This window comes from Oreochromis niloticus, linkage group LG15 (assembly GCF_001858045.2).
Source record: "Oreochromis niloticus isolate F11D_XX linkage group LG15, O_niloticus_UMD_NMBU, whole genome shotgun sequence".
NCBI classification, from domain to species: domain Eukaryota; kingdom Metazoa; phylum Chordata; class Actinopteri; order Cichliformes; family Cichlidae; genus Oreochromis; species Oreochromis niloticus.
In genome coordinates this window covers 37,583,804-37,611,010 of record NC_031980.2, presented here as the reverse complement: position 1 = coordinate 37,611,010, position 27,207 = coordinate 37,583,804, and the positions used below count along the sequence as shown (strand labels likewise).

At 39.8% G+C, this 27,207-nt stretch overlaps 1 protein-coding gene across 24 annotated transcripts in view; it reads left to right on the top strand.

The window, feature by feature from the left end:
* The window catches only part of ptprfa (protein tyrosine phosphatase receptor type Fa), a 330,493-nt gene that overhangs the window by 225,759 nt on the left and 77,527 nt on the right, over window positions 1-27,207 (top strand). For 17 of the 24 annotated variants that reach the window (XM_025899236.1, XM_019345881.2, XM_025899243.1 and 14 more), the window contains 2 exons: window positions 384-689; window positions 10,453-10,646. In XM_025899236.1, the coding sequence (XP_025755021.1) occupies window positions 384-689; window positions 10,453-10,646 (500 nt within the window). The remainder of the gene's footprint in view (window positions 1-383; window positions 690-10,452; window positions 10,647-27,207) is intronic. The other 7 variants (XM_025899248.1, XM_025899247.1, XM_025899250.1 and 4 more) reach the window with 1 other exon arrangement.

Here is a 27,207-nt window from a genome sequence, read left to right as displayed (position 1 = left end):
AAAGCTTTCTAAAGAGGCGAGTCCCAAAAAAATCACCCTACACTTATATTACTTTGGAGGGGCGGGGCTTTCGTTGCACTTTCTCTGTGGTTTGATTTGTCAGCCATACTGGCTTCATGGTTTCGTTATACCCCTCCAGACAAATGTAAAATAAAATAATCACTTAATGATGTACAGTGAACATACAGCAGGAGACACGGTGTTTTCCACAAAACATAATGACAAAAACATTAATAGGATAATGTGGCATTAATCTGCCAGTTTACACTGTTAGACTGAAGTTGAGTATTTACTCAGTAACACAGCAGTCCAGAGAGGCAGTTGCTTCATCATCCATCATCCACCCTACCTGACCATTACCCTCCCTCCTCCCCTTCCTTCAGCCCCATCAGCCCCACCCCAGGAAGTACATTTGCTCAGCCTCAGTTCCACCAGCATCCAGGTGAGTTGGGTGGCCCCACCCACAGACAGCCAGCACGGTGAGATTGTTGGCTACTCCCTGGCCTACCAAGCACTTACGGGAGAGGACCAGAAACGCCACCAGGTATCAGGGATTGGTGCTGATATCACCAGCTACATTTTGGAGGACCTGGAGAAGTGGATGGAGTATTTGGTGTGGGTGAGGGCTCACACAGATGTTGGGCCAGGTCCAGAGAGCTCTGCAGCTAAAGTCAGAACCAAGGAAGATGGTATGTTGATGATTTCATGGGAAACATTCACCTCTTTTAAAACACTAACTTTCCAATTCTTTTTGCTGCTGCGATTTAGTCTTACAAACACTCACCAAAATGTGCAAAGGCACAGTGTATAGGCATGGCTCAGATACAGAATACTGCACCAGGTCTTCAGATGCTTGGAGGGTATGGAGTAAATTGATCAATTTGTAAATGAATAAAACTCAATCTGCAAAACATCAGATTGATGGACTGGATTAAGAGTCCAGTGTAGGATTTTTAATCTTGTTGACTCCACTAATACGCACTGCTCCCCTGCACATGGTTTTAGTCCAGTGCCAACAGTTGGTGCCAAGTCATGAAGCTGTGCAGTCTGTGGTGGTGGATCATGTAGTCTTCATATACGGCACTTAAGCTCTGGTTTTGGCATAATCCAAAAGTAGTTTTATGGTTCTTTAGACATCACCTCAAGCCTTCACTGAGCTTAACCAAGTAGTTTGTCAGGGAACAAGAATCAAACATTTCAGCCAACTTAGTCCAAGCATATTTAAACATTGAGTTTTCACTGTGTCAGTTTTCCGTGTGTAATGTTGGATTAGTTATCTATTCACTCAAAAAAACAATCTTTAAGCCTGAGTCCCGGTTTGCTAAAGAAAGTTGTGCAACCTGTAGGTACAGATTGGAAATCCTATGAAAAACCTGCATGTGTCACACAGTTTCTACAGTGAGAGGACAGATAAACACATGGCTCTTTTTTCTAGGATGAACCTGGAGTAACTTTAATCTGTTAGGTCAAAGACTTTTGTTGACATTTACACCTGAAAAAAACTGAAAAACTGAACCTTGTGCTCTTTGTGGAAGAATTTTAAAAATAGATTAAGCTTCCTTATCTGTACTACTAGTGCAAGTAAGCTCTAATAAATGCAGCAGACAAGAAGTGCAACAGAAATCGCAACCGTGTAGTCGTGTTTATATCAGGTGGCTTCTGCAGCAAATGTTAACAGTCTTTATAAAACACCATCACTTGTGTTTTTATAACAGATATGGTGGCGAGCCTTGATTTTTTCACTACAATTTCTTATGTCATGAATAAAACACATGATTATTTTGAGGTTTTAAATCTTTTTTGGGAGAATGCCGAGCTCAGTCAGCAGTCTGTACAGAGCAATATACAGACCTACGGTAAGTACATACATGCACAGAAGTTACAGAAGAATGGGCTTTTTTGCTTATGGTCTGTAGACAAGATGATACCAGACCCAGAATAGTTTTAGGAATAAAAATATCACAGTAGTTATGTCTGCAAGACACAGTACGTCATACCTGAGCATTCAGCACGCAATTATGAGCAAAGGGGTCGAGGTTAGTTATGACTCCCACTGCACCATGATAGACATAATCATCAAGACAGAAGCTTTTCCTTATTTCACTACATTTTGTGAGTCTGTTTTGTGAGACTTTTGCTGCCACTAAGCTCCTGCCTGTCGTGCTCTGCCAGGCTGCTTGTCCCTTTTCCCAGCGTGATGACACGGTGTGCTGCACTGCTAGGCCAAGGTGTCTGGAGAGTTGCCTGAGTGGCAACATAGCATGCTCTTTCCCTGTTGTTAGTCACATGGCAGGACTGAAGCACAAGCTAAATAGACACTATGATTCAGTCCGGAGGGATACTCTGCTATTCAGCAGCATCCGTTTGCTATTACCTTCAGTGCTGAAGATGAGTCCAAATGCAGCACAGCCCAGTGCTCACATCTCTAAGACACACGGCATTACAACAAATCCTTACAAGAGGATTCTCCTCTTTTTTGTGCAGGCACAATTGGCCGTATCATGACCAATGAGAGCAAAGAGTAATGGACTCTTTTCTGGAACCACTCAAGGAAATCAAAGCATCAAAGTTTAAGTCCTGTGCAATATCACCGAGGCTTAGAAAGTATAGCAGCGCAGTGGCCTCTCCTCTGTTAAAGCTGGCAGTTCTGAGCCAGCTCAGGTCTTGTACTGCCTAAAAATGACCTCCAGCTCTGCCTTTACCACTGTTAGATTTAGATTTTTATTATATATATATATATATGTATATGTATATATATATATATAGTATTATTATTATTATAGTAACTTAGGGCAAGTAGTTTTCCTCCAAATGAAGACTTTATTTCTCGAAACATTTTCATGTTCTTTTTAAGAGTTTGGTGGAACTTGCAGGCAACCATTCTTATCATTGTCTTTATACTGATTTTCCTTGAAAATAGCGTTTGCAGCCAAGGATCAGCCCAGTGATGGTTAGTTAATAACGTTAGTTGTTAAAGTCAATTGAAAATGTCCAGCCACGTTACCAAATAAGCCCTGGCAGTTTGGATCAGTTAACCGATGTTATTATCTCATGGTAGTGTTTTTCTACATTTAGCTGACAAGCTTGTGTTGGCTAACGTGAGCCAGAAGAAGGAAAGACCGTTGGATCTCAGGTTTGAGCTTCCAATCAATCAATCATCAGTAAATTCCCATTTATCCAAATTGACTTCATTAGATAAAACTTTCTCCCGGTTAATGTTAACTAATGTTAGATTACCTGCTAACACAACAGAGAAGTGTAAAAAATCTTTTTTAATGTGGCCTCAGTAAAAACACTTTACTGATAAGTTCATTGACTCAGTTGTGTGTTATTGATTTCCACATTGAGTCCATTTTTGTAGAACTTGTAAGACTCAAAGAGTCAGAAAGGAGGAAGAGACTCAGTTGTCAATCACAAGCTGCCAGTGAGCGTCTGCTTTTCAGTTTCTTCATCCACTCGAAGAGATTCACTCATCTTGCTCGTTTAGAAGCTGATAGCTGGTCACTTGTGGACATCCGGGGCTTTGGTTGCCTAGGTAACCCTTTAATCTTTTTACTACTGTTAAGGTTCAAGTATTGAGGAAGAATCCAAAAATAATAACCACAGATCCGGCCTGGTGCAATTAGACGAAGATTTTAATGGACACATGTGGAGTCCAAACACTGTGCCGATTCAGCGTTGAACTAACTTACAATAGTCAGAACAAAGACTTTATAGGGTTGGCAGTCTGCCTGTTGCCAGGCAGACTCAATACAGCATACGTCAATCCAAAACCACAAACGTTCAGTTAACTTTGAACACAGTTTAAAAAAGAACATTGTCTTCGGCTCGAACCCAGGTGCTTCCTGTCACCATCCTGCCCAGGCTTATCTTCTGGAACATCAGGCCCACGTTCTGCACAAACTGTCACTCATGCAGGCACAACTTTGCAGTTGCAAGCAAAACATAATTAAACTCTTACCTATATAAATGAGTCTAACTAATATGTGTGTGTATGTGGGTGTCTGTACATGTGTGATCCTCACGCTGCACCTTAATTGACCTCAGCTTAGGCACCCAGGCTAAGGCTATCCTGTGTGTACTGATCTTGACTTATATGTAAAATGTATAAAACAAATGTTTCAATCTAATACAACTACTTAAAGCTTAATCAAAAATATAAATGCATAATAAAATGACAAACCAACTCAGACTGCTTTCAGTTTCACTTCAGCAAGCCTTGCAGAAGTGTTTCCTGTCTCATTTTGGCACAGAGTATATTTCCTGTCCCTGCAGTCTGCACAGAAACATTTAAGATCATAGGAGCATTGAAAAGCATTTAAAATTATAGATTCAACTCAACAGTTTAAAGTGGTTCTTACTGGACTTGTAATAAAGACTAATTGGGTGCCAATATGTTTAAACATTTAAATGCACTATCCCTACTTGGAGATTATGTGATTAATGCCATGGTAATATGAACAATAGCAGGGAAATAATTTCTCTAATCCCAATACTACCAAGTCAAATGTCAGTCAACAGTAACTGTGTTCAATGCACTCTATGCAATACATTTTTGAAAGATTAAAAAAAAAAAACATTTTGCATGTTGTGACGGAAAATAATTCTACATATGTAAAAATACACGAATGGAAATAAAATTTCTCCCACTGAAATATTTAGAACGTTTCTTAAATTACATAAAAAATCTGCAGTTAATCCTCCTTTTAATCGGTTTTACCCAAACCTGACGATGATTCTAAAACTAACCCCTGTTCTCTCAAACCTGCCCAACAGTTTTCAGTTACCTGATTTAAACAGAATATTTTAGTACTTGCCAAAAGCCAACAGTGACCTTATGACCAGAGTTTTTGGTTGTTTGTTTTTCTGGATGGCATTTCTTTATGGGTGAAACCTCAAAGAGACAAATCTAAATAGTGTTAGAAGCACAGTTTCCTTCCTCACACCACTAACCCTCTCCATCTGCTGCCCTTCTCTCTCTCCTGGCGTCTCTCATCACTCTTTATTTCTGAACACCCACTGAATTTTAATCTCACACTCTTTTCATCTCTTTCCATCTCTCTGCACCCCATTTGACTTTGAGCTCTCATTGCTCTGTGCATTTCTCCAGCATCTGTCCATTCTCCACACAAAGTGTACGCTTTCTCCGCGCTCTGCCCACGAATCTTCCCTCCAGCTCACATCCGTGTCAGCCCGCTGCCCGAGTAACAAAAAACATTCTCGTTTAGCTCCCTGACATGGTCACAGCGTACGCTGAAGTTTCCTGGCTTACTGTAATTTCCTTTAACAATCTGCAATAAAGGAAACTCTGTGCTCTCAAATTTAAAGAGAATAACAATTTTTCTTTTTACATATTATAATTATTCTGATATGAGCACAGAGGAGCAGTAGCAGAGTTTTGTCAGACAGGCATTCCATCTCTTTTACAAATTTCATTAGACTGTGATTGGGACTTTGCTCACTGGGACACGTCAAATTTATACTCGGGTTCCCTGATGCCCCGAGACAAAGCACCTGTTCTGTCAGCTTATTTTCCTCCTTGTGTTGGTTTTAATAGAACACAAATCAGAAATAAATGTAACCAGCCATTGCTCAGTCTAACACTTAAAGACTGCAGTTGTGTTGACCCATGGTGTCATTAATGTGACGCAGTTATAGTAAAAGTGTGATAGGACTCCAACAAAACCCACCATATATCAGGATTGTCCTGCTCAAAACAGACCTTTGGATTTAGAGAATGTGTATAAATGTTGCACGAGTTTAAGAGTCTGTGTTAATTTAGTTAATGGAAGTTTATTACCTCCTAAACAGAAATCTAGTGTTTTGTGAGTAATCTCAATTGAAAAAAAAAAGGTTTGTTTTGTTTTTGGTTTTTTTAATTACAGTCCGGTTGATTTTGCTTTGGTAGAAGGCCAAAAACTCGTTGGTTCTTACCAAGCTTGGGAACAAGTGAAAGTAAAAAACATGTGAAAACAAAACAAATCAGCCAGTGAAAGCAAAGGTAAAGGTAGACACTAACCACAGACTCCTGTCCCTCTGCTATGCATCTAATGTGACTTTTCTTCGGTGCCAACAGGATCTCACAGCTGACATTTTAAAGCAAACTAACAGCCATGATCATTTTCCCCTTTCTCCTGCAGGAAATGCAACATAACTGTCCCAGCGTTTGCTTTCATGTCCACTGTTCTCTGCAGGTCCTTTTGTTCTGCTCTGCACTGCTTAAGCTCTGCTTAGTTCATCTTTAGTTACTTTAGAGGTTGTTGGTCTTTCTTGTAGCTGTTTTCCATCACTTCACCCATTTTATTGCCCTGACTATCAAGGAGAACAGTGGAACACTGGAATACTGCAGAGAACTTTAAAGATAATATCACGGCCTTGATTAGCCACCGTGGAGCACTTCAGCTTAAATTCCATGTTGAGGTGAGAGGACAAAGTTTCAAGGAGTAAATCTGGCTACTTGTTTTTCCTCCTCTCACAACTCTCCATGCTGAAAAATTCACTATGCACAACAAATCAGATGTCTGGGGAAAAATTGGGGGGGCTCATCTGCAAAACCATTTGAAGACTGCTTGAGTGTATCAAGCTGATTGTGTTTGCTAAACTGAATAAGACGTGGTACCTGCTTAGTTTGGAGACGTTTATAGCCAAACCTCTGCTGGTGTCTGATTTCAGTTGGGTAAGGTCTTTGAGTTTTGATTTTATTGACATTATTCTATGATTGCAGCTTGCTCACCTTGTTATACTCCATGATTATCCACTTGCTACGATGATCCATACAAGACACATTGACACATTGACACAGGCACAGAATGTGTTTTGTATACATGAGACAAAACAGCATTTATGTGAACAAGAACTTTAAAAGTTTTGATGATTATTTTTAAAGTTACAGAAATAAGAACAGTTTTTATATGTTTGTGACCCAACTAAATGAAAGAAAACTTTCCAAGAATTTATGTTTGAAGAATAAAGTTTTAATTCAGTGTTGTGCTCTTTTGCTGATTCCAAGTTTCAATTGAAAATATGATCAAATTGAGTTGCAACTGAATTTGAAATGTATGACTGTGAGAAGCAGACTCAGTTGGAGCTAAAGGCATCTTCACTGATAGAAGATTACTTTGTCACATACAAAGAGAAAGCAATGAAGTCGGATCCCCTTCTGCAACAATATTTAATATTTACACGCTCAGCTAGCTTCTAAAGATGTGAGTAAATGCTAATAAATCCAAACTGCATACAGAGGTCGTTCAGGTTGTGGATTTGTTTAATCTGATGTGTGCAGAAGGAAGTGAACACACATAAAGTGGACCCAGTGAGAGTGATACAGAGGAGACAATTAGTGGCTGCAGTAGCTTTTGACAGCTGCTGCAGAGAACCCCCAGCAGCCACAGACACAAGATCCGGCTTCACGCAGTCAGTCAGGATGGTCCTACAAGTTTAAAACCAGCATGAAGTGTGTGAGTCTCACAGTCTGCATTAAGCATCTACATGTTATAGTGGGAATTAAAGATAAGTAAACCCATGTCCACACTCACAGCACATTTAGCTTTAGTGAAATCATAAAAACGCCAGCAGACAAAGAGGCCTTTGTAATGTGTAAGCCAGGCAAGCAGGAGGACGTATACAGACAGGACGTGGACTGATAAAATCATTTTCAAACTTAAGAATGGCACGTTCTTCTCCAGGCCACCGAAACCTAACGTCCAGGTTGGTTTTTCACTTCTGTTGGCTTGTTGACGTTGATTTGACACTGACGGCTTTTTGCCTGCTTACAATCACTTTTTTTATTAGCCACTCTTTTTCTGCCAAAAAGGAGGCGCATCAGACTTGCAATTTAGTAGAATACCTGAGTATTTAAGTACTTTGTCTTTATCGGGCTGTTGCATGGCAACTATCAAAGTAAATGTGGTTATCCCAGAATGAATATGAAATACCAGAGACCACCTGCGCTTATGTTTTCAGGCCTCAACTAAATAATGACACAAATAGAATAGCCCATTCCCGAAAAAGAAAAGAAATCTATTCAGTTTTTATTATTTCTGTTTGGTCAGATTTAGCATCAGGCATGCATTACAAAGCAAATTAACTGTAGCAGTTACATGCACTTCCTTCCATGACCACAGGAGGTTGCTTCCACAAACAGTGACGTTTTAGTCAAAAATCGACCACCGTTATTGCTTTTCAGCTGAGGTTGGCTTTATTTTAATCCGTGGCAGTAGATGGACTTCAAAGCTGTGTTTAGTCTGCTTTCGGATCCTGTTGTCTGTTAGATGCTCATTTTGTTCTTCTTTTTCACTGGCTTTTGCTTTTGCAGTTAACACAGTGGTTTATTGACGTTTTTTCCTCCAAAGCGTGAAGCTTGATTCTGGAAGGTCTCTGATTTTATAAAAGGTTAAACAATTCTAATTAGTCTAAAGTGCAAAGTGCTGACACCGAGCTGCAGAGCTTTTCTTTGCCTGCTGTGCCGGGTTGATACTTTAATACTGCTGCTTGCTGCTTTAACACTTTTCTCTCCCTGTCTTAGTTTTTTCAGCTTTTTCCTTTTCTGTTCTCTCTGTCTGATTTCCATTAATATTTGCAGAGCCTCATCTCCTCATTTTTATTGAAGTTAAATTTGTATTCATTTACACCTTCCTGTGAAGCTGACCAAGCATTCCAGAGGAATCTTCTTAAGCTCATTTCGATATGCAGCAAAGTAGAAAGTGTGCGCTCTAAACCCAGCTCCCAGCATGCTCTTGGGGCTCCATGTGACAAGCTTTGATGTGGATAACCTGCAAAGATAGCCAGTGACCTTCACGTATCCTTGCAGCCTCTCCAGGCTGGTAGCTACCTCGTCAGGTCTAACTTTGAAGTGGTCCAACTGATGAAGAGAAATGACTGTGGATAGGCTTTACTACATCTTTGCCTTCATCTACATTGTCTGCTGGACATTTGGGCACCATTTAAAATAAACACATCCACACGCAACAGTTACTCCAATTTTATTTAAATGAGGCAGGCTCGTTGAGATTAAAAACTCTGTTTCGCGAGAGCTGGAACATGAAACATTAGCCAGAACAAAGCAGACAGGAAAAAACGGTACAACATGTTGTTCCTGTCCCTCAGCATTACAGTCAAGGTGTCTTTTGGGTCAAGTGGTTTGATGCACCAGTTTCTACAGTGTTGGCTGAGCTAATACCAGATTTACAGATTGCCACAAGTTTTCATGAGTGGCAGCAGCAGAAGGCAGTCTGAAGATCGTTCTGTTTGGAACAAACAGCTTGGTTAAGATTAAACACTAAAAGTACTCTGTTAGGGTTTAGACCTCATTCACAATCCCCTGAAAACCTCTGGCTGCTAGTGAAAAATGTGTATACCTCAAACAGTTGCTGTTGTTGCAAAGCTAAATGTGGCTGCTGCACTGAAAACCTTCTTGTGGTTGCTCTTGGTGCAGCAATACAGAATGGAAATGGAGAATGTCAAAGTAAAAGTTTTTGAAGGGAAACAGTCTCTATTCCTATTTTGTGTGACACACTTCAGTGTCACTGCTCCTCTGTGAGTAGTTGATGAATGTTTGCAGACATGCAAACTACAGGTGATGACGGAGGCATGCAGGTAATCGTACAACATGGAGTTAGTTTCTTATACCTCTGTGTGAAAAGTGTCACCTAGCGACTCTCAGCACACTTTAGTCAGCTAGTCAAGGTTATACATTTGTCCCTTCTGACCGGTGTTTGCCAGGAGGTCACTGACCAGTCTCTCGGCCTGTGTGACCAGAGAGTGAAACACTAAAAGCCAACAAAAACACAAAAAAATACTCTGTTAGGGTTTTCACTCTAAAAACGAATTGGTTCGTTTTATAAAAATATCGTGGTGTGGGTGAAAATGCGCCCTATCACAGCAGTAAAAGCTTCAAAAAATGATAAGTTGGGCGTGACAGCATCACAACCCTCCACCGAAGCCTCACCCAATCACCAGAGCATTTGCCAAAAATGACGTTATTTGACTCACATGAATCATACATAAGCAACAATTTTATCAACAAGAAAAATAAAAGGAAACAAATTTCTCACTTATTCTTCTTCCTATCGTGAAGCAATGCCAACAAGTGAATCACACAAAGAAACAGCAGCAAGCTTTTCAGTGAATAATATTCACACTGACAATGTCCCACAGTGAGCAGTGTGAGAAAAAACAGACACTGTGACATTTATCAGGTAATCTGAACACACAACAAGTCTGTTTGTACTTGTTGAAGGTGAAATCATGCTTCGCAAGTCTTTCAGCCAAAGTTACTGCAGAAATAGTAAAAGGTACAAAGTAAGGTAGAGATATTCAGCTTTTGAAGAATACAATATTGTAATCAGGGCATCCTAATGAAGACATGGTTTAATAGTAGCCTACCTATTGAGACACACAAAATCAAACATTCCACTTTCTAAATATAATTTGTGTTCTCTGTTTTGTTTTCAGTGCCTGGAGCTCCTCCCAGGAAGGTGGAGGTGGAGGCCCTGAACTCTACTGCCCTCAGGGTGAGCTGGAAGCCCCCGCTGTCTGTGAAGCAGCATGGGCAGATCAGAGGATACCAGCTGGTTTACTCCAGGCTAGAGAACGGGGAGCCTCACGGCCAGCCGGTCATCCTGGATGTTAACCTCCCTGAAGCCCAGGTATTCTCACACGGTGTCATTCAGGGTGATGTAACTGGGTGAGACAATGCCAGACTGAGAGCTGAAGATGGGGGAGTTTGGTTCAGTTTATTTGACACAAGTGATTGTTTTAAGGCAGGAAACAGTTTGACATGTTTCTCTTTAGTTTTCTTTTTTTGATTTTGTATAAAAAAAAGTCTTAAAACTAGTGACTGAAGCAATACACGCATCAGTAACAGGAGGTCATTTTTATCACATGTTCTGCCTTTGCACAACCAACCGGCTAACAGACACGAGGTGCAAAAAACATATGATGCACAGTTCAGAGTCCTTAATCATCAGAAACAATTAAGCCGTGAGACTAATATGTATGTACATGTAAATGTGTTAATAATGTGTTTAAATGTTTCCCCGTTAATACTTTCATGTTGGCTTGAAAAAAATATCCCCCTCTGCTGGTACTGCAGATTACTGCAACTCACTGCATGCATGTCGATTTAACGCTTCGGAGAGGCAGAGCGTGAAATGGACATGGTGGACATGGTGGACCAGCGTGCACGTTTTGCCCTCTCATGGTCATTAGATATAACACATATTTAAGTCATTTCTTTAGTGACTTAACTGTTAAAGAGCTGGAAACTAAGTGCATCTTTTATATACAGTTTTTGCACAACCGGCATCTCTTGAAACAAACCTTTCTAAAAAAAACTCTAAAACAGCAGAAGAATATAATTAAAACACAGGAGATATTATTAGAAAACACTGTATTTAAAAAAGAACAAATACTGAAAACTTTTTAATAAAATCCAAATGATTTTGAAAGATTTTTAATCAGCCAAATGTTGATTAAAATACATAAAATGTTTATGAAGCAGGAGGTTTATAAACATAATTTGTGCAATTATTATTTTAATCTTCTCCTTGAAGAGAAAAGGGATGAAACAGATTACAGCTGTGTGTGGTCTGCAGCATCCCTGTGATGAAAAAGCATCAGATCCCAACATTGGAGTATTTCTAAAATAAGAATGTGCATCCAGTACCTCCACTTTGTTGCATTAGAATAATTGGATTCGACGTTTTTTTGAGTTTTATTTTTATTCCCGTCTCCAGTGGAAAAAAAATAACCCCAAATATTAATAGTTATTTGGCATCTGACATATTAGATCATCTATAGAACCAAACATGTGCTTCTTCATATTTCTAATGCCAGCAAATGTTTGTGAATAAGGGTTAAATTAGTGAATTTTTATTAAGGAATTTACTTTTCTCTAATCAGAAGCCTCAGTGATGATGATGATGAGGAGGAGGAGGCATTTGAGCTGCAGAAAGTCTTTGTTGTGGTAACACTACATGCTCGACTTTACATTCTTTACATAAAGACTGAAATTTATTTACCTTGAAAACACTTTTTAAAAAACATGAAGACAAATTTTTGTCTTTTTACATTATTTGTGCTTAAATAACCACTTAAACATGAGCAAATTGCGTGTGTGTGTGTGTGTGTGTGTGTGTGCACGTGCGTCTCAAATGAAGGCATGAACACACATGAGAAGAAAAAAGAAAAGAGCAACACCTCCAAAAAATGCATCACAGAATATCCAAGAAAGCCGGCTGCTTGAACTGGCATGAAATCACTGCACCAAAGACTGAGAGGAGGTCACAGGGTGGATGTTTAAAAGCCCTCACTGAGGAGGTGCTGCTCAGTTCCTCTCCTCTCGGCTTGTTTTGTTCTCCTGGAGGAGCGTCTCACCTGATTTCCTTTATACGCAGCATTCCTGTCTTATCTGTGTAAGGCAGGAGGCCTGATAAAGGGCCCGCATCTCACAGCCCATCTCCAGCCTCTCTTTTAACACACACACACACACACACACACACACACACACACACACACACACACACACACTTTATCCGCCTGCTGAGGGCACTTTTCTTTAAGGAACTGTCTTCAAGCCTCATCTGTGATAAGTTTAGTCTCTCCCCCTGGCATCAGTGATGCTGATGAGAATCAACACACGGTCTGTGGAGTGACCCTCTGCACTACATGCACACACACACAGACAGCACACAGTCAGGGGCACAACTCGCTGCGACCCTTCATTTGGACTTTTGTGTGTGATTTCTTCTTATTGTTGTTGGGTTTTTTTTACTAACTTTCTAAGAAGTCAGTGTATTGTGTTGCATTATAACAATAAAAAGAACAGTTCAAGCTATTCTGGTTATTTCAAGTTTGGCTCAAATATAATAAATTATATAAACCTTAATAACCTTTTTACAACCAGGTTTCCAGCAAACATTTCTATGCTGAATAACCATGACCACTTAAAAATCAGGTAAAGTGCCAACATTGGAGACATACTTATTAGACTTTGTATCAAGAGAAAGTTTGTGTATAAGAGTTGTTTTATCTTTTCCTTTTGTTTATTAGAGCATAATAAAATTTTAAAAGTTCTCGATCAAGAGAAGAGTGAAAAAACAACAACATATCGTTACTATGAACGCAAAGCCATTTTCCTATAGTTCCGAATTTTCAGCAGAAAGAACAGCAGACAAACTTTGAAGTCTTTTTACTTGTTTAGCAAAACATACTGAAGTTGAAAAAAATAGTTGATTCTTATGTGCATGAAAAACTTCATTGCAAAAGTCTGGTCAATATTAATGCTTTGTTTCTTCAATTATAAGATGAATCCAGATGCATTGCACTGTAACATGAAAGTCTTATATCAAAGCTGTATTGAAATGGTCCACTCAACCAGTGGAGTGAGCCATTTTGCAGTGCTGTTAGAAATCTCACCCCACATGTACAGTAGATGACCACACCACACCATCGTGTGTCAATAAATTGTATCCCCATCACCCTCTGTGCTCATCTTAGCTGCAAAGTTAACACTGCTGTTATTTAACTAGTTGCTGTGCGTTGTTATAATGTCAAATATTTCGATTTGACATTCTGTTGGCTCAGCTCACTACACCACCGGCTGCCACAGAGTACTACAGTAGTTCAAAACAAACAAGCCCACCCGCTAAAGAGTAGTCTGCAGAAGCCGTCTTCTCTCTGCCTGAGCTGCAAGAATTCAGAGACTAAATGTGTTAAAAAGAAACTGCAAGGTTTAAACACCTGCTGCTGGTAATAGTTCCCAGTATATATGTAGAACTGATATATAATAGCACAGGGGGATGGATGAACGGACTTTGGGTATCACTGGTCTTGTTTGTGAGGGGATAGGGTTGGGGTCTGTGTGTGTCTGTGTCGGTCTGGGTTTCTGAGACTGACTGAAACAGACAAAAGAAAGCTGGAAAAGTTTAGTAGTTTTGCAGAAACCTGCCCCTACAGCATAAATCACTGTTCTGTATGTTGATTTCTGATAAACATTCACGGGCGTGTTACTCAGTCGCTGCTATAATTTAAATATGGCAATAACAACACATATTTTCAGATGACATCTCCTGGATGACTTTCACTGCGGTGCAGTTGGTTGCTCACAGAAAGCTGGCCATTCAGCGTGCATTTCTGATGTAGTACACTACCCAGCAGAGAGTTTATGACTGTATCGACATCACACTCTCTATGATGAATGGATTTCTTCTCTGTTGTGCTGTGAGTTACTTCAGCAGGCTGAGATTTCTGTGCCAGCAGAACCAGCTCCATCCCAGCTGCTTCTGTACAGCTGGATTTACAGCCCATGTGTCCTTGTCCTTGGACACCAGTCCTCAGTGCTGCTGACGAGGTGACACAGTCTGTTAACAGTTTACATCTGTGACTTCAGTAAGCAGAAACTAAACAGCAGTGTTTTTGAAAGTCTCAGAGCTCGGCTGTGAGTGCTGAGCTGTGTGTTGTCTCCAGCGAAGCAGCCTTAAAATCCCTCAGTTGTTCCACCGAGGCTTGGCCTGCCAACAGTCAGTACAGATGACTATTTTGTCACAAAAAAGACTTTACTGACAAAATAAGTTCAGTCATGCCAAATTATGGCAGCTTAGAGGCAGGGACCAAAGCCTTAATTGGCTGCTCATTCCCTGTCCTGGCCTTCTGAAGCCTCTGCTGTTTGCTTTAGACTCAACTCCCTCCATCTCTGTTGCTGTTCTGCTGGCAGGCTCACGGCTTTTAAGATCTCAGTGAGGCGTATTTTTGGATGGCTGAAGAACACTTGAAGGAGCCTCTTATCCCTCTCAGCACTGATGGCTGTGAAGCGTGAGCATCGCCTGATTTGATAAGACATGGCAACCTCTCTGTGGCTCATCTCTGCATGTTGTACTCAGAGAAAACAAACCCAGACCCAACCAAAGACAATGTTTTGTTTTCACCGTCTGCCTTCACGGTCACATGAAGTATAAGCATCCAGTGTATTTCACACAAGCCTTAGTGTGCCATCAAGCGACTGTTGTGAAATTAGACCATTTAAAACAATTTACATTAAATGTAAATAGATGGCTGCATTACCTAGTGACAAGCAGACCGGTTGATTTCAGTCAGAGTCATTATTTAATTCTATTGTTTGATATGATCCAAGGATTCCTGAAACGATGCATGAGATTTTTCCTCTTAAAGGCAGACAAGGCCCACTTCATGGGTTGAAGGTGAAGGTGCAAACAACCCATCCCCTTTAAGCAAACACTTGGCAACAGCAGAAAGCAAGAACTCCCTTTTAACAGGAAGTAACCTGGAAGAACCAGACTCGGGGAGAGGCAGTCCTGTGCCTCGACCAGTTGGGGCTAATGGGAGGAAGACAGGACGACAAAGAGACCGTGGAAGACAGTCAGAGACTAACAATAACTCATGATTAAATGCAGTGTGATCACATAGTGACTGAAAAAAGCTGATTTAAGAAGAAAACCAGCAACATTGGCCTTTTACAGTATTACTAAAGTTACCTGACTATATGCTTTCATCTGCAGATGATCAGATCAAAATTAAGAAATGAAGCATAACAGACGCAGAAGTGGAAAATTAAAACTACTGAGGTACAGAAAGTGAAAAATGGATTACACAGATTAGTTTCCTCTTTTTTCATCACTATAGACTCTTCTATACAACCAGAGGACTGCCCCTTGGTGCCTGTTCAAACAAATGCAACTGTGTTTTTCAAACCGGGAAATTAGGTCAGTCTTTCATACTGTCAATGTTCAAAACATAAATACAGGTCAATAAAAACAACCAAGGGACATGTTTTCTCAGTAAACATTAAGTTTAAATGTTAGTTGCAATACCAATAAATCCCACTATTTGTATGCAGCTGATCAGATTTGTGCACTTCTTCCAACTCATTAGCGCGTGAGGACGTGACGTCAGCTAGAATGTGCAGCTTTGCAGAGAAGGTGAACGTAGGAGGAGCCGTTTCCAGAGTTCTTATCAGTCATCAGTTCACTTTCCCTCACTATCTCGTCTGTCTTTGTCAGTCTATTGGTTGCCATCAGTGCAAATCAGAAGGAGCGCTAAAGAAAGGCGAGAGGACAGTTTAGGTGATAATAATAAGATAAGATGGAAATTTAATGACCCCCTTGGGAAACTGGCAGAAAGAACGGAGCAATTTTTTTCTTTAAAAGGCTGCGTTGGGTCCTTGCACCCTGCTGTGAACAGCATCCCACCTCCTCCAGCCACCATTCAACAACTAAATGGTTACTTCATTTATCTGTCTGCACAGTGCGCTCCAACCAAACTCTATTTAATGTATCGTCGCACTGACTAGTCAGCGCGGTTTGATGAGACTGACAGGATCGGGCTTTGTGAAGTGACCCCAACTGAAATGGTGACGTGGGAGTCTGTCTTCGTCCCACAGTATTGTGACACAGTCCAAACACTGTGTTCATTATACCAAAAAGAGCACTTAAACATGGCCTTTTAATTGCAGTCTCCTTTCACCATGTTGACATGTTGAAGTGCATAGAGTAAAGTTTGATTTATAGTTCTGTGGTGAGTATCCACAGTGCTTTAATTAATGTGATTAGCAGCACCTGTGTTTACCAACCATTTCATGTCAAAACGTCTGCTGTGAAAAAAGGTCTGAAACAAGCTTGATTAATGGAGGTCTCACCCTGCAATTATCAGGACCCAAAGGATCCACTGCCAACATCCTGGTGTCAGACACCCGGGGACAGCTGCACCTCTGACAGAACGCTATTATATTATTATCAGACACAACATTAAACCCTCCTGTGTTGTAGCCGCAGTATTACGCGGGTGGTATTAATGTTGTGGCTCGACAGTACCAGTCAAATTTTGGCCTTATAAGCAAAAAGAACCAGATTTTTGTTTTAATCATATGTTTTAACTTCTAATGGCTGCATAAAACATCCTTCATGTTTCTTTAAACCTTTTAGCAAGATATGCATTTCCACAGCATTATTCCATCAGGGCAAAACAAATTCCTCCACTGGGAGAACCAGTGCACACTGCAGTGATCATCACATCTAACTTGGAAATACCTTTGGAAATGTTGCTGCTTCTTGCAGGAGAAAAGCTTATCTGGGCTGTCTGCAATCAGTGTAACTGGTTTTCACCAGACTGACAGGCACATCAGAGGATGAAGCTGACTCTTCTACCTTTCCAGATTGTGCTGCTGGCTAACAGTACCATAGTTAGCAAGCAATGGCACTTTTATTTTTCTCCATTTTACAAGATGCAATGAAGCGGAAAGCACGGGGAAAAAGAATTTGACTGATCTTGGAAGACCTTTTGATTCCCTTTCCTGTCTCTGCCCAGTAGAGCTAAAGGATTCCCAGTTTGAGCTGTTGAACTGTTGAACTGTTCGCTGACACCTGTCAAAATAACTGATCATCTAATAAACACACTGCACAGCTGCTCCCTTTAGGCGTGTTGTGAGAAATGTAACTTAATCATATACAAATGCAGCAGAGGATGATGAGGTTATATTTCCACAGGGATATTATGTAAAGGAATTTTTAATGTAATTTCTTTTTTTATTGCAGCAATCTTGTCCTATTAATCATTTCCATTAGAGTTCGATGATAACCACAGATGCATTTCACCTTTCTTTGATTTTTTTCCTTCTTTTCTTTTTTTTGATGGCAATGTTTAATTTTTATAGCAAATGTTGATTTACAGTGAAATGAAATGTAAGTGGAATGAAATAACATCAGACAAGACTTTTAATAAACCACTTGGTTAGCACACTTTGCAGCTTTAAAGAGCTATAAGATGCCTCCTTATCTGTAAGTGTGATCATTTCACTCTGGTATGAGGGCTGGTGCAAACACAGACATGAGAGCATTAACAGCATTGTATGCTAAAGATATGAATATGGTTTTATGTTATTACTGGGAAAAAGTCTCACACACATTTAGTCTATTAATAATGTCAGTCAGTCTTTATATTAACACTCTCACATTAAATGACTTTGATATGTTCAAAAATAGATGTGATTACAAAGAACTGGTTCTGTTTACAGTAAAGTGAATGTTTGCTTGTGAAAATGAGATGATCCAACTTGTCAGATGGTTGAACAGCTTCAGAAGCTCTGCTCTCACATTTCTGTCATCAGCTTTGTCTGACAGTTTCAGGGTCTGGCCCAGTTGTGGCCCACATCTGCTGCTTTCTGTTGGCTCTGTTTCACCTTGATTGATGATGTTGGCTCAAGGTGAGTCTGGCTTCTTCAGTTCGACTACAGGTCCACATGATATGGGACGGATGTCAGATGTGTTGTGACCCAGTTCATTTTGTTTGTAGATTAGTTTTACATTTACTTACTTTTGAAGAGTGAACCGGTTCGTTGTGTGTTTATGTGTCACTGAATTGAATGATTTGTGGTTTGAGGGACACTTTTTTCCCCCCAGCCTGCCTGGTTGCCTTTTGTGTCCTGAAACTAGGTCCTCAGCCTGACTATAACATAACAGGATGTGACAAAGCAAGCAGTAGTTCCACTTCTCTCACTTTCACCTGTCACATATGCAGCTGAGTGCTACAGTTTTGAATGCCATCTAGTAGAAGCTGTCCTATGTATTATCGCTATATTTAAACCCAAGCAGGTCTCTCACCTCTCTGTGACAGGCAACTATTCACGACACTGCAAGTGGGGCTGTGGCTGGAACAGCTATAAAATCATTTACCGTTGAGCGAGGATGGCCAGCATGCTGTGTATGTCTGCTGTAATACTCGGCTGCCTGCCTCTGTTTTGCTCAAGTACCTAACAGCAAGCCTGAATATCACAGCTGTGAAGAGGCGTGCACAGATTATTGTGGACATGCAGAGATTAAGATTAAGTTTACTCCCATTAAAAACCTGAAAGAAAGCAGGCACAGAATTTATGTTATAAAGACTGAAGAAGACTCTTGAAAAATTATTCTAGGTGTATCAAAACGTTTGACTGGAACTATACATATATATGTATATGATATGCATTACAGTGAAAATATTGAAGCTTCAATGGGCCCCGGGGCAGACTCATCACCTTTGTCCTTTATTCAAACCTATGTCTAAGTATTCTGCTTATTTCAGAAAGAAGAAAGCGTCTCCACCCATAGACCAGCACTTTAAAATATAGTATAGCTGTGAAACCAGCCATCATGAGTTCACTGACAGAGCCAGTGATATATCAAGGCGTAGAATACAGTAATGCATCAGTTACTGCATGAAAAAATGAGAGTTACTCTATGCTGAGGCCACTTCGAGCTGCTTTATTTAATGGATGTTGCTGTGATTTAGAGCTTGGGTTGCACTCTGGCCAGGGAATGGATGTAATTTTCACCCCATCGTTAATAGCTTACATTGTTTATGATATCGGCTTTTATTTATTTCTTCTAAGAAGCTGAGGAAGCGAAGCTCTTTGTCCCTTATTTTGGGTACTCAGCAAGGTTGTTCAGCACAATGCCCAGTTTCTCTGAATCAAGTTGTTGAAGCAGACATTCACATGTGAAATGTAAAAATGGCTCATCAATGTCCTGATGGCCTTCGTGAGCCAACAATCTTTTTCATCCGTGTGTCTTTCCGTCCATTTTTAGCCGTCTGTGCTGTCGGGGTAGCAGTCTCAACAGAGATGCCCTAACCTCCCTCATCCCGGCCTTATTTTTAGGGATTATCAAGCTAACTCAGAGACATAATCTCTAGAGTCTCTTCAGTGGGACGTACCCAAAACACCTTTTGTAGAAGTCAACTTTTTTTTAATAAGGTTTAATTAAAATTTGTAAGTCAATACGCATGGTTTTCACAAGGTAACCCAATTTTCTAAAAATTGCATTCCCAAAAAGCTAAAGTGCATTCTGAAAAATAACAAAATTCTTTCCATTCTGTACATGAACTCAGTTTTTGAATCAAAAAATCAGGATTTCTTTGTGATACTTTTTGGAGAATATAGAGGAAAAAAACACAAACAAGTAGCAATTTTGTGAAATCCTTCCTGCAGCTCTCTATTATGCACAGTGAGTTTTGTTTTGTTTTTCTCTCCTGGTCCTTCGATGATCCAGCTTCTCTGGTTTTAAAGACGTGCAAAGCCAAAAGGTTAGAGGGTTCATGGTGGGATCTTGCTCAAAGCTTTGTGTTCTACACTTGATTCAATTTGTTTGTTTGTTTTCTCCTCTCAGCATGTAGTTTCATTTTCATGTGACAATCAGACTTAAGCATTTGCTTTGTTAGGTATAGGAACAGACTGTGATTAAAATGCACCCTTTGACATTAGTAACATGGCAAAAAATAATGAGGTGGGCATGATAGCCCCATCTCGAATGTCATAACCTGATGCATTAATGGACACCTGAAACTCGAGTGTCCATCAGTGTTTTTAACTACTATAAGTTTTGTTGTTTGCATTGATTCACTTTGTAAGGTTTAAGCACCAAAATGATTTATAACTCATGCTCGTGGTTAGTGTTTAAACAGACCTTTTTACAACAGCAACCATATTAGATGCTACTTTATTTGGTAGGTGTAACACATGATGGCTCCTGTTCTATGTAATATACTATCTGTGGCTAGCTGACAATGAGAAACATTAGGAAAGCAAAAAACATACATATCTAAGAAGTGTTAGTCACTTAGTGACTTGGCTCTGTTGTGGGAACTTCACAAGCAGCAGCAAGACTCCCACACAGAGAGGAGCAGGCATGTGACAATAAGACACCTCATGGAAACGAGGGGCTGGAGTGGAGGTGTGTTGCAAATCGCCAAGATTAAAAAAAAAATCTTTCAACAAATTGTGGCTTCTGTGACACGATTTTTCCAGCCTGGACAGGTGAGGTTCACACTGAAATGGCTGTAAGATAGAGAAGGGACGGATGACATCATTGACTTTGGACTAGTTTTTGTTCTGATGAATATATTAATGTCACTAAACTTTAAAAACATGTGTTTCCTTAGTAACAGTTTACTACACTCAGATAAACAGGGAAATATTAAAGTACTTGAACTGTTATAATTTCAGGACCACGGACAGCGCACAGCATTTTCACCACCATCTCATGGACTGTGATGTAACACATGACTGTTTGTAGTGTTGGACCTACACAAATTCAGCTGCATGCACTTTGACAATAAGTGGGCTATAGATCATAGATGCACTCACACCCACACCCACGCTCAAATCTCCCCGATGAAATCTGCAATTTCTTTTATTTATAAATTTTTCTCAAAACAAAGGTAGCTTAGGAAAACTGTGGTGGTACTGTTAACACCGCCACAGTGTAGAATGTTTTTTTAAGTTTAAACCTTTGTCAGTCAGGCACATTTGGTTTGTTTTATCCCTTGAAAGGGTGCAACAATGCATAATGTCAAAATATTTCATACAGCTTAAAGTCCTACACTGGAGCCTGTTTTCATTAGAGCAACCCTTTCTGCCAGACTGCCACTGTAGGCCTACATTTAACATACACATGTAAGACCTGTATTTATATGCTTGTCTGATTACAATTAAGAAGCTGCCCGTATCCTGTTAATCTTAGCTTGGACTTAATTACAAGGCTCAATGGGAAGATTGAGCATGTCATATTTAAATGAACTTCACCTGTGTTTAGAAAACAGCACAACATCCATAAATCAACCATAAAGCTAACCACACCTATCAGCACAATATGTGGATTTTATGCTATTATGTCCCGTTTAGTAAATCTGGCCTGATGCCCAGTAGGTTGTCCGGCATCTGCTGGTCTGTCTGGAGCTTGAAGGATCTTAGTCATATTGCTCCCTTTGGGGGGACTTAAATCAAGTCCATGTTCTCAGTCTTTGTCCATATATGCTGTGTTCCATTTGCATCAGTATGTTCATCAGTTCCTCTGATTGACTGATGTTTTTGTTGCAGAAACTTGTGTTCAGTTGTGAATATTCAACATAAGGATGTCTAATCTAAAGATTAAGAGAGTGGCCTGTTGGTCCGGCACTGGGTGAAGTTTGTTTTAGATGCCATTCACAGGTAAGACATGCTGCATAGCTCCTGTGCAGAAAGCAAACTCTTTAAAAACTGTTGAAAGTTCAGAATTTTACAGGTCAGCACTATTCTGCCACTGTTAATGCTGACTGGTCATGTTTTCTTTAAGGATTAAGGATTGTATCGCAGAACTGTGCAGTCACCTCTGTATGCTTGGCTTTCGGCCGGGCCAGTTCAGAGTGCAGCAGTGACGTTATTTTGCTGCTTTTTATAAATGATTAATGAAGAAGAAAATACAGACAGACCACCCAAAAACAGAATGTGATCTAACTTTACATCAGTACAAAATTCTAATCTTGACTTTATCCTTTCTGTCTCCTCATCACCGTCTCCATCTACACGTTTTCATCTCTGTCGCTGTCTCTCTCTGAGCACAACCTCGGGGAAAAGCTATGACATCTAAAGTGTAGATGAGTAACTGTCTTTTTTTATGCTGCGGAATACTGAATACTGAGCAGCAATACAAGACATAAAATTATTTAAATCCTTTTTCTGCTCCCTATTGTCTGTATCATAGCTTAATTTTATGGTGCATGCATTGTTCAGATGGAATAACAATGCGGTTTTACTGCTGATACAGTTGGTTCAGGGTATGGATGTAGTGCTGCAGGTTTCTGAATTTTTTCAAGCAACCACTAGTTTCCATCCCCATGGTGTCTTTTAGTTGGTTCTTGTGCAGATTCATCAGTTATTGATCATGAAACACAATCCAGTGCTACAAAAAACACAAGCGGGAGACCTCTGCTTAGGATTTTTCTATTTCATATTCCTTTCAATTCAACACAAAATGCTTCAAAAATAATAATAATTCTTGTATTAGTAACAGTGAAAGTGAAAATGTGAGGCTCAGTTGATTTTAGCACTCAGTACATTTGTGGCTAAAAGACTTGTCAATGGCATAAAGTTGTTTTTTCAAACACTTTGTCGCTTCAGTTTTTAATTTAGTTTTTTAGCTCTCAGCAATAAAAAGCTGATGGGGGGAACTGCTTGGCAGGCAGGTGGCCGGGTGGGTGGCATAGAGACCCAAGTTTGTTAATGTGGTGACACAGGAGTTTCAAGTTGATACTCTACGTGTATCTACTCGGAGGCTGAGGGGTAGCACGGGCGGTTGCAGTATTTTCTTTTTTGTTGTTGTTTCTGTGATAAAATGAAGAAGTGATTTCATACGTTCTAAAATCTTCTATTGGCAAATAATAAAAAATTACCTTGGGCTATGGTGCCACTGCCAAAACGTTTGTCCATCACTGATGGACAAACTCCATGATAACTACCACGAGAACAATCTGCCACAACTCAGATTAACAAAATCACAAGTAATGGAAATATTCAGAGTTTTGAATAAACATTTAGAGGATCTATAAGTAGGTTTTTGTTTGCGGCTGTTTCTAGAAGTCTTTCCTCTCAGTTTTATATAAACTTGCTACAGAATCTGTTTGCACTGTGCATGGATGCATTCCCATAACTTCTTTATCAAAATGGTCAATAGCCCCTTTGTTAAAAAAATTAAAAAAATATTACCTGCCTCTAGATTTGATATCAAATGTGCATAGTGCATAATGGCAAGTGATTTTGCTGCATGTTCTATAGGTGTGTCTGAATGAAGCTGTGAAGGATATTAAAATAAAACTGACCTGGTTTTAAATGATCCATAACATTGATGAAGAACCATCAATGTTAAGTAAATGAGCTTTGCATTCTCCCATGAAATATCTTAGTTATTCTTCTGAATACATCTGTATCTGTAAAATCCAGGAAAAATCATAGTAACTCACTAGAAACTGATTATTTCATTAATTTAAGTGTTTTGCCGAGTTGGAGTGGACCTGAAAAATAGCACTCACTAATCTTTTATACGTTTCTTTTTGGAAAAGCACCATAAATATTCATCTAGGCAACAAAGACAACAATGAATTATAATCAGACACTTAATAGAGCAAACCTAGAGCATGCCTCAGTGTGTGATTCACATCCCCAAGTTGAGGAAACTGGGTTTATTTGGCAGGTGAGTCAGCGGCTCTGAATGTGCTGACTGAGCAAATGGAGCTCTTTGCAAGCAAACACAAGCTTTCGTTATCACCCTTCTTCTTAAATTGGAACCCCTCATGAGCATGGACCAGACTCCCCTCATGAGTCGGCACTACAGAGGAGAGCACTCATTATTCACACATTACCTCCATTTCCACATGAAGTTTAAAGTGGCACCTGTTCCTCCTTCAGTCACTGATCACTGCAGTGTTCCAGCATGCTGATCTGAACAAACTTCTGCTCTTCTCACTGCTCTCCCTCTTTTTCATCAGTGGACTCATGAAGACTCAGCGGACTGCGTGAGTAGTCACAGCGTGTGTTGTGTGGACAGGGGTGTGTTTTCTGTCACAGCATCCCATGATCTCTGTGTGGGTACTAACACAATTATTTTTCCACCTACCTTTCTCTTCAGTTAGCAGTCTAAAGAAGAAGCCTGATCGTGCTCGGCATCTACAAAACCAAGTAGTAACATATACATAAAGATCTTCTCAGTTATACCTGATGTAAGCAAGTGAACTGGATCTCTGCTTTTAAATGTAGTAAATTAAGGTGTTCTTGGTGGATTGCAATACATTTTTATATAATGCCAATTCAAGGCTGCATATTTATTGCACAGATATCAGTATGTTGAGAATTGCACAACAGATGCAGACAGCATTTTGCTAATTAGGCTAATAGGTTTAACTCAACCCAACCTCTCTAGAACGTTCAGCCATATTAGAGGACTCCAAATCCAAACCAATATATAGTCACACTGTAGTGAAAAGTGTGGGGTTAGTGAAAAATCACCAAAGGTCACATGTGAATATTGAAAAAACAAACTAATTCAAATTTCTTATCCACAAGAGGGCAAACCAATTTAACAAGAGTCTGAGAACTGCTTTTGTTCATAACTGAAAACAAATGATCACAAATGTGTGACGATTTAACGATTTAATTTTTTTTCAAATCTCAGTCTAATTTAATAAGTTGACAGCTTTTAAGGTCAGAGAGGAGAAAGGCAGACAGTGGCGTAAGCCTTCGCAGCCTTTCCAGATGTGTTGGTGAAAACCAGGGTGGCACCTGTGGCAGCTGCTTGCAGTGTGTGTGTTTCTATGTGTGTGCGTGCACGTACATGTGTGGTGTGGGTGTCTCTTTGGTGTATTTCTTGAATCACAGCCTCCCAGTCTTTGAAGAAATGGAGTTGTAAATACTCTGTTGACTTTATTCTGCAAGTAAAGTCAGGCTCGTGGTTTTACTGCTGGTTTTCTGAGCCAGCAAAGGAATCTCTGTTTAGCTGACACACTGTTACTGAACACACACACACAATATTCTAGACTCTGCAGCAATAATTGTCAAACAAGTGCTCCGTGTCTCCTGTTGCCTCACATCACATTGTTATTTTATTGAATGTGGAGTCTGTGTAACGCAGAGGTCTGCTTTATGCTACCTTCCATCCAATAAAGACTGTCTGCTTATTTATTCTACTTGAATACAGCTGCTGTTGGTTTATTCTGCAATCCAAATCCACAGAGACATCAGTGCATACTGCTTTTGTTTGTGAGCATGAAAAGTACAGTACCTCCCTTCCAGCTCTCTGCACATTCCTTCTCTGCAGTGCCCGTCAGAGTAGTGCTGTAAGTCTGTGCACTGGTTCAACATAACACACAGTCCCATAGTTCAAGAGTAAACAAGATGTTTGTGTCTACCTGTAGTGCAAAGCACGGGGGTTATTGATGAAGGATTACAGGGAGTTGGGGCTTAGTTTGCACTGCTGTAAATTGATTTTTTCTTTTAGATATTTTGTTCTCTGGTATGTGCTCTGTCTGTCTCACTTTTAACATTCTGCTGCCACAGCAGGGCTGTGTTCACACTTTGACCTGCTCTCAATCACAATCTGTGTTCTGGATGTCTTATTTGGGCTAACAAAAAATCACATAAAATCAGTGCATGCACAACACACTGCTGTTTTGTGGCTCCTATTGTGTCATTTCTCATGCAAGAAGCGACGTCACCAAGCTAATAAAAGCAAGCTCACAGTGGCTCTAATCACCTTTTACAGAGAATTAATCTGTAAATTTAAATGGTAAAATTTGTGCATCTATTCTTGTCCAAGCATGTTATAATCTGAGACAGAGAGAAATGTAAATATGGGATAGAAGAACAGACTGCCAACCCAAAACATTATGACTGTTTTCAGGCAACTGATTGCTAACATTTATAATGACTGCATTTTTTTGCAATTTGAAAAATCATTTGTTTTTCTTATAAATTACAAAGGTCTAATCAAACAAGTGACGTAGTTTACAGCCAAGCAGGCTTGATTTTTCTGGGATTTAAACATTTTGAAAAATGACATTGAAAAATTCAATACCAACATCTTTTTTTAGATTTAAACATTTAAACAAATACATCCCCGCAGTAGTATGGACAATACTATAGACTATATCAGCAGACACTGTTTCTGCAATAGCTGCAGTCTGAAATAAATACTTTCAGCTTGAGACCTCTTGAGGGTTATGGCTAGTTTGGGAAAAGTGTAAAAGTATGCGTTCTGATTGCATTCTCAGCCGTGCACCTCGCCTGTGCTCTGATGACTCACTGTAGATGACTGTAGGCACAGTCAGACGTATTGCATCTGTGCTCTGACTAAACAGTGACATCACTTATTTTTCACAGCTTTGATGCTGCCTTTCATAATATTACATCATATTGATGAGCTAACAGCTTGTTAGTGAGTTTCTAATGAAGTAGAATTAATGGAAAATAAACTGAAGGAAATTCTTCAAAAGCAGACTTGGTGTAACCGGCACTGAGCAAAATTTTAGATTCTTTTAGATCCGTTTTTGGGACAAAACTAACTTAGATTTCAACTTCATTCCTACTGTTCACTATAAGTACTTATTAAATACTCAGTTATTACAGTGCAGCTCTCCACAAGTACAGACTGCAAAGGAATTAAAGTTTACATTTAAGAACACCTCGGCTGCTCTCTGTGGACCTGTACATTATTAATGACATACATTTATTAATAACAGAGACAGTGAAAACAACAGGCGGTGGTTCTGCTCTGTTCTTTTTCTTTGTGGTTATGTTTTTTATTGTTTCTTTGTTTTTTTATCTTTATAAAATGTTCTTGGATTTGAACTAAAAGCCATAAAAACCTAAATGATTGATTGCATGCGCTGGTGGAAATGGTGCACGGCATCGGTTGT